The sequence below is a fragment of the Hyperolius riggenbachi genome, chromosome 1 (genome assembly GCF_040937935.1).
Source record: "Hyperolius riggenbachi isolate aHypRig1 chromosome 1, aHypRig1.pri, whole genome shotgun sequence".
Classification (NCBI taxonomy): Eukaryota; Metazoa; Chordata; class Amphibia; order Anura; family Hyperoliidae; genus Hyperolius; species Hyperolius riggenbachi.
The window spans coordinates 641,638,653-641,652,655 of record NC_090646.1 but is presented as its reverse complement, the minus strand read 5'-3'; the positions used below and the strand labels follow the sequence as shown (position 1 = coordinate 641,652,655).

At 43.8% G+C, this 14,003-nt stretch overlaps 1 protein-coding gene across 5 annotated transcripts in view; it reads left to right on the top strand.

Moving 5' to 3' along the window:
* RAB27B (RAB27B, member RAS oncogene family) overlaps nucleotides 1-13,434 on the top strand; it is a 347,777-nt gene extending 334,343 nt beyond the window's left edge. For all 5 annotated transcript variants that reach the window (XM_068251327.1, XM_068251326.1, XM_068251325.1 and 2 more), the window contains 4 exons: nucleotides 3,711-3,796; nucleotides 5,879-5,982; nucleotides 9,863-9,986; nucleotides 12,553-13,434. In XM_068251327.1, coding sequence (XP_068107428.1) covers nucleotides 3,711-3,796; nucleotides 5,879-5,982; nucleotides 9,863-9,986; nucleotides 12,553-12,742 — 504 coding nt within the window. In that variant the 3' untranslated portion in view covers nucleotides 12,743-13,434. The remainder of the gene's footprint in view (nucleotides 1-3,710; nucleotides 3,797-5,878; nucleotides 5,983-9,862; nucleotides 9,987-12,552) is intronic.
* Nucleotides 13,435-14,003: the final 569 nt, after the last annotated feature.

Genomic DNA, 14,003 nt, shown 5'->3' with positions numbered 1-14,003 from the left:
CCTCATATACACCTTGTTTAACAGACAATTATCTGCAGATCAGACAATCATCTGCAGATCTGAAGATCCATCCTGGTGGATCTGATCTGCAGATGAATGTTTGTTAAACAAGGTGTGTATGAGGATCTGCAGATATCATAGACTATGAATGCATTTTGCAGAAACGGATCTTTTGCAGGAACAGATCTTTTGCAGATACTGATCTGTTGCATGTGTACAGCATCTTTGTGTGCAGCATCTTGCAAAGATTTCTATCTGATGGGGAGTTCAGCTCAATAGAATAGACTTTGTAGGGATGGCCCTCATACTACATGGAAGGGGGTAAAATTGGTCTGTGATCCTTCATTTTCCAAAGACTATGGTCTGATGTGTGTATGCACCCTGAGTGTGTGTGTGTGTGTGTGTGGGGGGGGGGGGGGGGGGGCAGGGGCGTAGGAATAGACCCTGCAGCCCCTGCAGTTGCAAGGGGGCCCCTAGCAAGTCAGGGGCCCGGAGGAGGAAAGGCTGTCACCACCGGCGTACCTACCGGGGATGCGACTCTCTCAGCCGCAGGGGGGCCCGGCCGCCCGGGGCTGCTCTGGGGCCCGCTCACTGTGCGTGGGGGGAGCGCTGCTCTGGACCCCCCAGCAAGGTGCTCAACTGGCCGCAGCGTCTAATAGACGCTGCGCCAGTTCATTCCCCGCAGCCCCGCTCCACCAGCAGCCTGCATAGTCTCCGGCAGGCAGAGCAGGGCTACGGCAAGATGGCCGCCGAAGAAGCCCTACACTGGAGACTATTTGTGTCTCTAGTACAGGGCTTCGGCAGCCATCTTGCCGTAGCCCTGCACTCTGCCTGTCAGCGCGGGAGATGTGCTGCAGCAGGACTCATGGAGCTGCGAGCCAGATGCCGGGAGAGGAGAAGACTTCTGTCAGGTAGTGAATTGGTTTTTTTTCACAGGTGCATTTTTTTTTCTAGTGTCTGCTGCCTACATTGTGATTTTCTGGTCACTGCTGCCCACATTGTGATTTTTAGGTGTCTGCTGCCCACATTATGATTTTCTGGTCACTGCTGCCCACATTGTGATTTTCAGGTGTCTGCTGCCCACATTGCGATTTTCTGGTGTCTGCTGCCCACATTATGATTTTCTGGTATCTGCTGCCCACATTATGATTTTCTGGTCACTGCTGCCCACATTGTGATTTTCAGGTGTCTGCTGCCCACATTGCGATTTTCTGGTGTCTGCTGCCCACATTATGATTTTCTGGTGTCTGCTGCCCACATTACGATTTTCTGGTCACTGCTGCCCACATTGCGATTTTCTGGTGTCTGCTGCCCACATTGCGATTTTCTGGTGTCTGCTGCCCACATTACGATTTTCTGGTCACTGCTGCCCACATTGCGATTTTCTGGTGTCTGCTGCCCACATTGCGATTTTCTGGTGTCTGCTGCCCACATTGTGATTTTCTGGTGTCTGCTGCCCACATTACGATTTTCTGGTCACTGCTGCCCACATTGCGATTTTCTGGTCACTGCTGCCCACATTGCGATTTTCTGGTGTCTGCTGCCCACATTACGATTTTCTGGTGTCTGCTGCCCACATTACGATTTTCAGGTGTCTGCTGCCCACATTACGATTTTCAGGTGTCTGCTGCCCACATTACGATTTTCAGGTGTCTGCTGCCCACATTAGGATTTTCTGGTGTCTGCTGCCCACATTGCGATTTTCTGGTGTCTGCTGCCCACATTGCGATTTTCTGGTGTCTGCTGCCCACATTGCGATTTTCTGGTGTCTGCTGCCCACATTGCGATTTTCTGGTGTCTGCTGCCCACATTGTGATTTTCAGGTGTCTGCTGCCCACATTACGATTTTCTGGTCACTGCTGCCCACATTGCGATTTTCTGGTCACTGCTGCCCACATTGCGATTTTCAGGTGTCTGCTGCCCTCATTAAGATTTTCAGGTGTCTGCTGCCCACATTACGATTTTCAGGTGTCTGCTGCCCACATTACGATTTTCAGGTGTCTGCTGCCCACATTGCGATTTTCAGGTGTCTGCTGCCCACATTGCGATTTTCTGGTGTCTGCTGCCCACATTACGATTTTCTGGTGTATGCTGCTGCCCACATTACGATTTTCTGGTGTATGCTGCCCACATTAGGATTTTCTGGTGACTGCTGCCCACATTGCGATTTTCTGGTGACTGCTGCCCACAATGCGATTTTTCTGGTGACTGCTGCCCACATAAGGATTTTCTGGTGACTGCTGCCCACATTAGGATTTTCTGGTGTCTGCTGCCCACATTACGACATTCTGGTGACTGACTGCTGCCCACATTAGGATTTTCTGGTGACTGCTGCCCACATTACGATATTCTGGTGACTGCTGCCCACATTAGGATTTTCTGGTGACTGATGCCCACATTGCAATTTTCTGGTGACTGCTGCCCACATGGCGATTTTCTGGTGACTGCTGCCCACATTGCGATTTTCTGGTGAACTCTGCCCACATTACGATTTTCTGGCCCACATTACGATTTTCTGGTGAACACTGCCCACGTTACGATTGTCTGGTGAATGCTGTCCACGTTACGATTTTCTGGTGAACGCTGCCCACATTACGATTTTCTGGCCCACATTACGATTTTCTGGTGAACACTGCCCAAGTTACAATTGTCTGGTGAATGCTGTCCATGTTACAATTTTCTGGTGAACTCTGCCCACATTACGATTTTCTGTCCAACATTACGATATTCTGGTGAACGCTGCCCACATTACGATTGTCTGGTGAATGCTGCCCACGTTACAATTTTCTGGTGACTGCTGCTCGCGTTACTATTTTCTGGTGACTGGTGCCCACATTACGATTTTCTGGTGAACTCTGCCCACATTATTATTTTCTAAAGGCCCACATTACGATTTTCTGGTGAACCCTGCCCACATTACGATTTTCTGGCCCACATTACGATTGTCTGGTAAAATGCTGCCCACTTTACAATTAATTTACAGTGAAACGCTGCCCCATTACGATTATTTGGCACCTATGGGGGGGGGCCCCATCCAAATATTCGCAGGGGGGCCCAGTGATTTCTAGTTACGCCCCTGGGGGGGGGGGCGGTTGGTGGTACCGGGCCTAGGGCACTGGGAAGTCTAAATCCGGCCCTGGGAGGGGGCGCAGAATTCATTCAGCTGTCATTCCTAATTGTGTTTGAAGCAGAGAGAAATAAGAAAAGGGGATACATAGCAGTGACTGCAAGCCAGATAACTAGATATTAAGGTGTTGGGGAGGTTGTGGGCCCTGGAGCGCCTCTTAGTCTAATAGCAATTAGCGTGTGACAGCTGGGGTGGGAGGGATGGAGGGGCGCACTTTGGTGTCTCAGCCTTGGGTGCTGGAGGACCTTGTCCCTGCTCTGGCTGCAGCACTGGATTGCTGGGACACCAGAGGACGGGGGAACCCTGGTTAAGATCCAGAGGCTTCCCTCTCCCGAGGTAAGTGTCCCCCAGGGTTTTTTTTGTTACAAGTTTTCTTTAATGTCTACAGATACGTTTCTTAGCTCATGACTCTAGATCAGATCTGAGTATAAAAGAAAAAAATGAATGATAAATTGGTAAATCCAACCTCCATCTCTATATAACTCAACCTCAGGGTGTTGTAGAGCTTGTCTGTGTGCTGTATCAGCAGATAAAGTGCTCTGTAACCTGTCTGTAACCTGAGTGATGTGTTATCTCTCTTCAGGTGTATAACAATGCCGCTCCAGGCAGCACACATGGCAAAACCTTCAAGGTCCACCTACAGCTTTGGGACACGGCCGGCCAGGAAAGGTAAAAGTGCATTTCCATGGAAAATATTCTTTCATTTCATATTAACTTATTCTAAAATTTGCATGGCAGGTGCTGGAGGGGAAGGGGGTGGCAGGGGGGAAACTGAGGCAAGGGGGTGGAAGCCTTTGGGGGTGGGACTAGGTGGTGGTCACCTTATGCAGGGGTGCATACCAGTTTGCCAAAGGACTATCCATGAAATTCTGTAAATCTAGCAGGTATACCCTTCCACTAAGCACCTCCTATTACAATAGACCGTTCCGGAGTTCCTGCACAGGGCATGCAGGAGGCAGTGAGTTTTCTCCTAGGTGATATTTTCTCACTATTGTCAATAAAATGCTTTTGAAGCCACCCAGCAAGCAAGAAAATACTAAAAACGATTTGACTTCTTTACCTACTTTTTGGTACTTTTTCAATCACACAGTGCTGAAAAGTTATTTTAAACAGAAGGTGAAAAACATATTTTAGGAGAAAATGTTAATTGAATTAGTGCCGTTCTAACATCCAATGGGACTTTCCGTCACTGCTGCGTTGCAATCATTTTGCAATGCAATGTACCTGGTGTGAAAGCTTAAAGCAAACCTGTGACTTTAACCACTTCAGCCCGCAGGTGTTTTCACCTTCAGAACGGAAGCAATTTTCCCTGTCAGCGCTCCTCCTATTCACTCGCCAATTACTTTATCACTACTCATCACACATAAATGATCTACATCTTGGGGGTTTTTTTGCCACAAATTAAGCTTTTTGTGAGCGATATTTGTTTTCAGTAATTTTCTGTGCATTTTACAGGCAAATACACACAAACGAAAAAATACACTCTTTCTCCAATTCCATCCCCTATAGTTTTAAAATAAGCAATGCCATTATAAATAAAACCAACCCATTTTATTTGACTATTAGTCCGGGCTATCACAGCATTTAAATTATGTTCCTAGTAGAATGTATGGCGCCGATATATTATGTAGAAATAAATAAAGAAAAAATAAGTTGTTTTTATTTGTGTCCCATCAATTGTTAGCCCTTATGTACTAAAATAACAGCAATATACCCTCATGACATACATATAAAAATAAAGCTAAGTCCCTAAGGCAACAATTTATTCATTTATTATATTTATATATTGTTTATATTTATTTTACTGTTTTTTTTTTTGTATTATTATTTCTTCAATTTGTTTGCATGGTAACTGGGGTGGGGAATGGGAGGGAGTTTGGAAGTGATTTAATTAATTAATTTTATGAATAGTAAAAAAAACTTGTGTGCAATTCTACTTTTATCTGGTTTACCAGGAAGTGTTTTGTTTTGGGTTTTTTTTACACTTTGACTCACATTCATTCTTATGAATGGACATGGCCTGTGATCGTGTCCATTCAATACAACGGGCCATATCCATTCATTACATTACAGGCACTGCGATTGGTTCCAGAAAGCCTTGCTTCCCTTCCCCAAATGCCAAAACGAAAAACCGCCGTGGTGCGCAAGGTCGCGGCCCCTCACGCAACGAGCGCACCGCTGCTTAAACACTGGAGGAGAATACTCATCCAGTGTGCCTTTAGTGGCGCCTATCTGGACGAGAATACTCGACCAGATAGGCTGAGTTGGTTAAAGGGTAAAAAAGTCAGATGCTTACCTCGACATTTTTTGTCCGATCAACGCTAAACGGACAGTGTATGGCTCCTATTTTATAAATCGGAGCCGTTCACACTTGTCACACTGCAACGGACCTGCGGGATTAGTTGAGGTAATCGGGCCGCACTTCTGTGCAGTCCGCGATAATTTCAGGCAGCCTATGGTGGTAACGCATCTGCCCCGGGCTCCAGCCAGACCACAGCGGACAGTACACTGTCTGCTCCAACCTCCAGCTTGCCACACGTGGTTTGGCACAAGTGAGAACACAGCCATAGCTGTGCAGCAGCTCATAATAATCAATTATCTATAATTGCTCAGTAAACTAGTGTTTTGTGATTTTGCAGTGCCATAGTACAGCAGTGGTTGGTTGCTTTTTCAGCCACTAGGGGGAGTTATATTGTCTGCTGCTACAGTAACTATTGTATATATTAATGGATGTGCATGAAATTCCCATAGATTTCGGAGCCTCACCACAGCATTTTTCAGAGACGCCATGGGTTTCCTGCTGATGTTCGACCTCACAAGCCAACAGAGTTTTCTGAATGTCAGAAATTGGATGAGTAAGTATGGAGTAAAATCCCATAACATTTGGAATTAGATAATACGCTAAAGTTGTGCCTCAGATAAAACCCTTTGTACAATTCAGCATAGAATGGGAAAGGGTTGGAATCCTCTGATTTGTGTGCACCTAATTTCCACTCACTTCCTGTTCCATCATCACCCGGGCTGGGCTGACCGTTATATGGGATGGTTAATAATATGAAAATAATTCAGAATTGATGTAATGGCCAATTCTTTAGGAAAGAAAAATACCTGCACGAATTTTTCCAGAGATGTAAAAAAATTGAACTCTATCAAAACACCCATAAAGGATATCCAAATTAACATGTGACATGATGAGTGAGATGTGTTTGTACAGTGCTAAGCATACAAATAACTAGGCTGTGTTCCTGTGTTCCTGTTTTTTTGTATTTCTGCCTGAAAGAGTTAAACATTCAGGTATGCAAGTGACAGTTTCTCTCAAGTCGGGACTAAGTCAGACTATTGCAATCCTCACTGATAAGAAATTACAGCCAGAAAACACTTCCCTGGCAAAGCAAGGCTTTCGAGAGCAGGGTATAGATGAAGAAAGTCAATAGTGTAAATATTTTAGCTTCTGCGACACTGAAAGACTGTGTCAGCATATAAGACAATAGAACTTTAACCACTTTGGGCCTGATTCACAAAGCGGTGATAACTCAGTTATCACGCCTAAAAGACTTTAGGCATGATAACCTTTGCACCGCTGAGTTAGCACCGCTTTGTGCTGATTATCGCGCGCAAAGTCCCGCGTGCAAAGTTTTGCGCGCGCGCAAAGTCCCATAGGGCTTAATGGGCGCTGCGCGTGCGCCTGCGTGATTGCGCGCGGAAAATTCGCGCGAGTTTCTTCTTATCATGCCTAAACTGAGTTTAGGCGTGATAAAGGGCTTTTCACTGGCATGCAAACACTTTGCACCGCTTTGTGAATCAGGCCCTTTGACTTCATGTAAGCTACGAGTCTGTAGATATACGTCCTGTAGCAGAAGCAGTGCTGTGCATGGTTGGGCTTGCTCCTGTGCAAACTTCCAGCACTATCTCCTGCAGCACTAATTGGTGAACGGGAATATATGTTTCCTGAGCTAATGAGATTGATTTTTATCAGTAAAAATACTGTTATTTTCTCAGTTCATAGTGAAAAATACACTGTGTAGCATTATTTCAGAATCAAATATCTTCACCATAAATTGTGATAGGAACATCATTTAAGTTTTGTGATAAACAGTAGAAATAGCCAAACAACATTTGTGTTTTTTTTTTTTTAAACAACAATAGCACTTTTTATTTTCAAATTGGAATTGGTAAAACTGAGAAATGTTTTTTCTATTTTTTTCCCCTCGTTTTCCCATTAAAATGCATGGAAAACAAAATTGTTCAAGGGAAAAATGCCATACAATGAAAGCCTAGTTAGTCTTGAAAAAAACAATATATATTTCATTTAGGTGTCATAAGTAGGGATAAAGTTATTGCATAGCTTAAATGTTAAAACTGCTCTGGTCCATAACTGAGAAGCAAGGTCTGGATGCAAAGTGGTTAAACATTCTTTTCATTGTTGAAAATAAAACTGCCTTGGTGCTCCGTACCCCCTACCCCCTTCTCCTCTCCCACCTTCCCCCCTTTGCTCCAGTAGTGACATGTGTATCTAATGTTTGTTTTTATTCACTTGCAAAATTCAATAAAAACTTACTTTTTAAAAATAAAACTACAGGATTGTAAAAAAAAAAAGGCATTGTAAAAAATGTGTGTCAGAATGATCAAAACTTTTGCACACTCAAGTTACTTGTCTGACTATTCAAATTGCTTCATGTTTGTGGAAAAGTCACGCTTGGCTGCAACTCTTTCCAAGTCTCCCTTTGATGCCTAGTACACAATGAGATTTTCAGGCAGATTTCCTGCCAGATCGATTATTTTCAACATGTTCAATCAATTTTCCGATCGATTTTCTGTTCACTTCTACAGAAAATCAATCAGAAAATGGATCGAAATCAGATCAGACATGTTGAAAATAATCGATCTGGCAGGAAATCTGCCTAAAAATCTCATTGTGTATACTAGGCATTGTGTCATAGAGAATTCTTCTAATCAGAAGAATGCAGAAGCAATTATTTTCACTTTAAAGCGGTACCCTAGTTACAAATCCATCCCTAAAGGGGGAGGAAGGAAAGATGCAACTAATTCAAAAGAAAGGGGGTGGGTCAAAGCAAATGCAAAGTAATCAGGGATGCTCATTCGGATTCTGCGGAAATGCAATTTCCGAAATTCCGATTGGAAATTGCATTTCCGCATCGGAATGCGGAAATCGGTAATGCAAGTGCCGTAGGCGGATTTCCGCCGGAAATCGTGGAAATGTCCGCCGGAAATCGCGAAAGTTCCACCCGAGTTTAACATCAATTTTCTCAAAAACTATAAGGTCTTTTTGAAAACTTTTTTTTGCATCTTGTTCAGAAGATTCTGTTTAATAAACCCTGAAAATGTGGTGTTTCTAAGACTTAAGGGGGCTTTTCTATTTACCACTAAAGTCGGTGGATTTTTACTGTAATGTAAAATGCAGAAAATCTGCATCTGCCTATTTTCTGCATTTTACATTACAGTAAAAATCCGCCGACTTTAGCGGTTAATAGCAAAGCCCCCGTAAGTCCTAGAAACACCAACTTTTCAGGGTTTATTAAACAGAATCTTCTGAACAAGATGCAAAAAAAAGTTTTCACAAAGACCTTATAGTTTTTGAGAAAATCGATGTTAAACTCGGTCGGAATTTCCGCAATTTCCGGCGGAAATTGGAATGCGGAAATTGGTAGCGGAAAGCGGAATCGGTAATTGGCAATGACGGAATGCGGATTTACAGCGGAATCGGAAATTGGCATTCCGACCATCCCTAAAAGTAATGCCTAATTTGACACCTGGCTTAAACAACAGGCCAGAAGTGTACAATAACCTAGCAATCACTAAATAAAATCGCATAAAACTACAAGAGAACTGAAAATGTCCAAAAAAGCCACCAAAAGAAATAGCAATAACAGAGAAAGAAGAAAAAAAAAACAAAGACATTTAATATAAGGGAAAGTGCCTGGAGTGAAGTCTAGGATGCATGGAAGAACTATGTGGTAAACGCCAAGTCCCACCTAGGGTTTAGGCCCTGGGGAATCCTGGTGCCCAAACGAAAGAGCCACATGGGGCTTGATTCACAAAGCGGTGATAACTCAGTTAACACGCCTAAAAGACTTTAGGCGTGATAACCTTTGCACTAGCAAAGTTATCACCGCTTTGTGCTCTAACTCGCGCGAAGTTACCGCGCGTACGCGGGTACGTGCGCGCGCAAAGTCCCATAGGGCTTAATGGGAGCTTCGCGCGAAGCGTCCGGTGCTGCGCGCGCGCTTGTGCGCGCAAAACTTTGCGCACGGAAAATTCGCGCAAGTTTCTTCTTATCATGCCTAAACTGAGTTTAGGCGTGATAAGGGGCTTTTCACAGGCGTGCAAACACTTTGCACCGCTTTGTGAATCAAGCCCATGGCCTTTCTCCTAAGCAGTCTCCCATACAGATCACACCCTCTGCTAGAGGGGACAGTTCTTTCTATACCTTGAAAGTAAAAGCCAGTCATATCACCCCTATGTAGATCTCTAAAATGTTAAGCAACGTTTGAGATATTCTTTTCCCTAGTTCCCCTTTAAATTAGGCTTTTTTCAGTCTATTTCACTGAAACTACTGTACTAGTCGATTTTACATGTATTTTTTAATAAACTCATTATCTGGTTGTGGGTATTTTTATGCTATGCTCAGTTTATGCTATGCTCAGTTTCAAGGGCTCAGGCTTGTGACTGCCTATTTTTATTCACCTTTTCCTTCTTTTTCCCTTTTTTGTTTAGGTCAGCTCCAAGCCAACGCCTACTGTGAGAATCCAGATATCGTATTAATCGGTAACAAAGCTGATTTGTTAGAACAGCGGGAGGTGAACGATCGGCAAGCAAAAGAGCTCGCTGAGAAATATGGGTGAGTGATTTGGGGACAGAAGACATGGGGGGGTCAGGCCAGTCTGACGTGATATTAGCAGTGAGCAGGGGTGTTGCTAGGATCCTAAGAGATCTGGGGCACTATTGGGCACTCCAATTGGAAAATGGGTGTGGCCACGCACCAGAATGTGGGTGTGGTCATGGGTGGAGCCACATTTACATGAACTTAACAGCGGTCTAAATAGGCCTGCCCAGCAAGATGTTGGATGAAGCCCCCCTCTCCATTAATACAAAAAAAATGCAGCACATCACATAAATCGGCAGTGTCATTTAAACACAACTAGGCAGACTTACCTGGCTTGTGTGCTGGCCTGTCTGGATTTCTGTTGGGCGGGCTGGTTATCGGGCAGTTCCCCCATAGCATTCCTTGACCATCTAGTGGACCCCCTCCCATGTCCTCATGGGCTTCCCCTTGAGGCACCACAACTCCCATCACACCCCCATAGAAGAGCCACAGCTCCCTGTATGCCCCCATAAAGGCATCACATCACCAAGCATGGCACCACAGCACCCAATATGCCCACATAGAGGCACCACAGCACCGAGCATACCCAAGATTGATGCACCACAGTTCCCAGCATGCCCGCCATTGCGGCACCACAGCTGACTCTGCCTGAGGGACATCCGGGGCACCCCAGAATAGATCCGGGGCACGTGCCACTGATCTTTGGGGCTAGCAACGCCCCTGGCAGTGAGTAAGGTTGGCGTTTCTAGGTAGGTAGTAGTACATAACTACCCAGCACTGCTCCCATCCAACTTGATTTGTGAATAAATAGCAAAGAATAGATTGTTAAAGAGGACCTCCATTGTAAATACAAAAATCCGGCAGCCTACAAGTAAAAGAAAGTTATATTTACCCGAGAAGTCTGGTCCCGCGATGCCGTTCCGAAGTCCCTGCATCACCCGACTTCCGGCGCCTGGCCCCGCCTCCTCTTCTCTCGCTGCAGAGAAAAACGCCAAGCTATTTACTGTAGAGAGAGGAGGCGGGGCCAGGCACCGGAAGTCGGGTGTTTAAAAATGTGTTAAAAACAGCTAAAATAAATTTTTTTGAGGTAAGCCACCTATTTTTTTCTATTTGATTTTTTTTTTAACACAGTATTATTACCCATTGGGCACCTCCCCACCCCACCCCCTCTCTTGTATATACCGCAGGAAGCCCATGCAGATGTGGAGAGACCATAGGGACTCCAGGCAAATTGTGTCCTGTGTGATGTTGAAACTGGGATTCTAGTGTCTGCCTCACATAAGCTGAAAATGGAGAGAGATGGTCTCTAAATACTTTCTAATATATAAATACAGCAGCAATAAAATGCAAGGGCAGACTTTAGAGCAGATAAACTGTACTTTGGGAATGTGTCATTTGTATACAGACAATATTACTTGTGCACAAAAGCAAACATGATCGCTGTATGAGTAATAAAAAGTAGGAAAGCACATTTTTATTGAATGTTATGTCAGAGATTACTCCCGCTCTAAGTACAGAAATAGCAGGTGAGTGGGGAAGAATTTGACATTGTGAACTCTATACATGAAAGCTTTTTATGCGTGGTTAGAATACACCTAGTAAACCTAAATCTCTGTTTACCTGATGTTATTGTAATTGCAGCGGGACTCACAGGGAGTGGCAGCAAGGCCCCATTCACAATAGCATTGCCTGTGGCTGTATGTTCCTATGCATTGCATGAATAGCACTGAACAGAGCAGCCCAGTGCAGTGTAGCAGTGCAATACACTGGTGTGACAGTGAGCATCAAACACTGATCTCTGTGCCATATCTGATTTACTTACATGTACAGTGCATTGAATTGCATGAACACTGGCTATACAGCGCAGGAGACTTGGGCGCAGCCGGCGCCACCATAGACCGTAATAGGAATTACGGCTATAGCGGCGCACAGTGACTAACATCGGCGCCATCAGAAGACGGAGCTGAAGTTACTTTTAAAACGCTGTAATTCTGCTGCCAGCAATAGCTGGATGCCAAATTATATCATTCCCCACCATCCATGTGGACCTGGAGGGGGAATAGTAATTAACATCACCGGGAACTTGTGCAGCAGCTGGATCAGCCATACCGGCTGTATCCTGCGCCCAAGTCTCCCGGCGGTGAATCCTCTCCTACGCTGAATTGCACATTATTATTATAATTTATTTATAAATGTGACGTACAGTACTGTATAACAAAGGTGGTGGTAGTAAGTAACAACATAATTAGCTAAACTGCAGTTTAGTAAAGCAACCACAAGATGTCTCTATATACGTAAAGTGCTGCAATGATCTCTATGACATTGTTGTTTCCTGTATTCTCTCTGTGTTTCTCTCTGTTCTCAGTAAGCTGCATTACCTGATGGTGATGTATGATTTATCTCTGCATGTTTTTCTTCAGTAAAGAGTTCTAACTTGTTATGCTGGGTGCCTATCTGCGTGTAGAGAACACTCTGCTCCATCACAAAGCGGGTTCTGTGATGACAAACTAGCATATATAACAATCAAATATCATTTTGTTTCACATGCAACTAACGCTTCTCATCTTATCTCCCATGACAGCATTCCATATTTTGAAACGAGCGCCGCAAACGGACAGAATGTGGAAAAATCGGTTGAAACCCTGCTGGATTTGATCATGAAAAGGATGGAGCAATGCGTCGACAAGACCCAAGTATCAGACGCCGCCAACGGAGGGAACCCCGGCAAATTAGACGACACACAATCGGGAGGGAAAAAGTGTGCCTGTTAAAAAAAAATATACATATAGATAAATAGCATATAAAGACTGATTTAGTTGATACAATTTTTTGTGGACTGGCTGACAAACCACCACAGTGACCCCTAGTGGTCTTTTCTGTTCTCTGCAGCCGTCCACAGCTTCATGCCATTAACAACATCTTTACAAAAAAATCCTTTCCCCCCTCGGAGCCCCCTTCCCCATTGTTATGGTATACGCCAACATCTCTTCGTGAAGAAAGTGTTAATCTTATATATTTATATGCAGCATAAAAATATGTTTCTTACAGAAATACGTGGTGACAGTGGTTTAAAAGAAAAAAAAAACGAAAAAAGGGGGAATTTTATTTTGTTTGAATTATCTGTTTTAGAGATTAGCCTGGACCGGGTATGCGAGTGGCTAAAAATTGCATTGTAAGCACGCCAACCACTCACGCAACGTGGGCTTCCCACCCCTTTGTTTACATAGATTTCCATGCTGGGATCTCCCGATCTTTCTATCTGGACGCTAAGGCATTTTATCCGTCTACTAAACGTCTGTGAATGGATCCAACTCATCTTTGTACCGTGATATGGCTTGGTGTGTATGTTCTGCTAATGAGGCCCTTCTGTGTTTGAATCAGGGAACATTTCAGGCCAATTTTTAAATGTTAAAGAATTACAAATATATATATATGTTGTATTAAAATGGCTTTATAAACTTGAGTTCTTGGTGCCTGTAAACTGACTAATAGCGATTGCAGCTCAAAGGGAAAACATAACGAGATAAAGTACAATGCAGTAAATTATTTGGGATACCCACTTTTACGGTAATTCTCCTGGTTTCAGCATTAGAAACACATCCTGTAGCTGAATGTATGAATGTATGTAACCCCCACCCTCCCTGTGCGGCTTAGCCTAGGCTATTTACAAGACAGAATCCTCCCCTTCAGGGCATTCTGGGAGACCAGAGATCTTTTCTACTGGCTTTAGAACTATCAGTAAACGAACATTCCGTAGAGATCACCTGCCAGTACTAAAGATATTGCCACCAGTTATACATTTCGGAAAGTAAATCAGGGAGAGGAAAGATTTTACAATGAGCAAACACTGACTAAATTATTTATAAATATTGTAAAAAAAAAAAAAAAGTATTCATTATGTTATTTTCACTACACTTCAGGTGGCCACACACCATACAATTTTTTAAATATCTGTTAAATTCAAGAATAGCAATCAATTTTCCTGATTGATTTTAAAAATTCAAAAATCTGACCGATGTACCACACACGTAT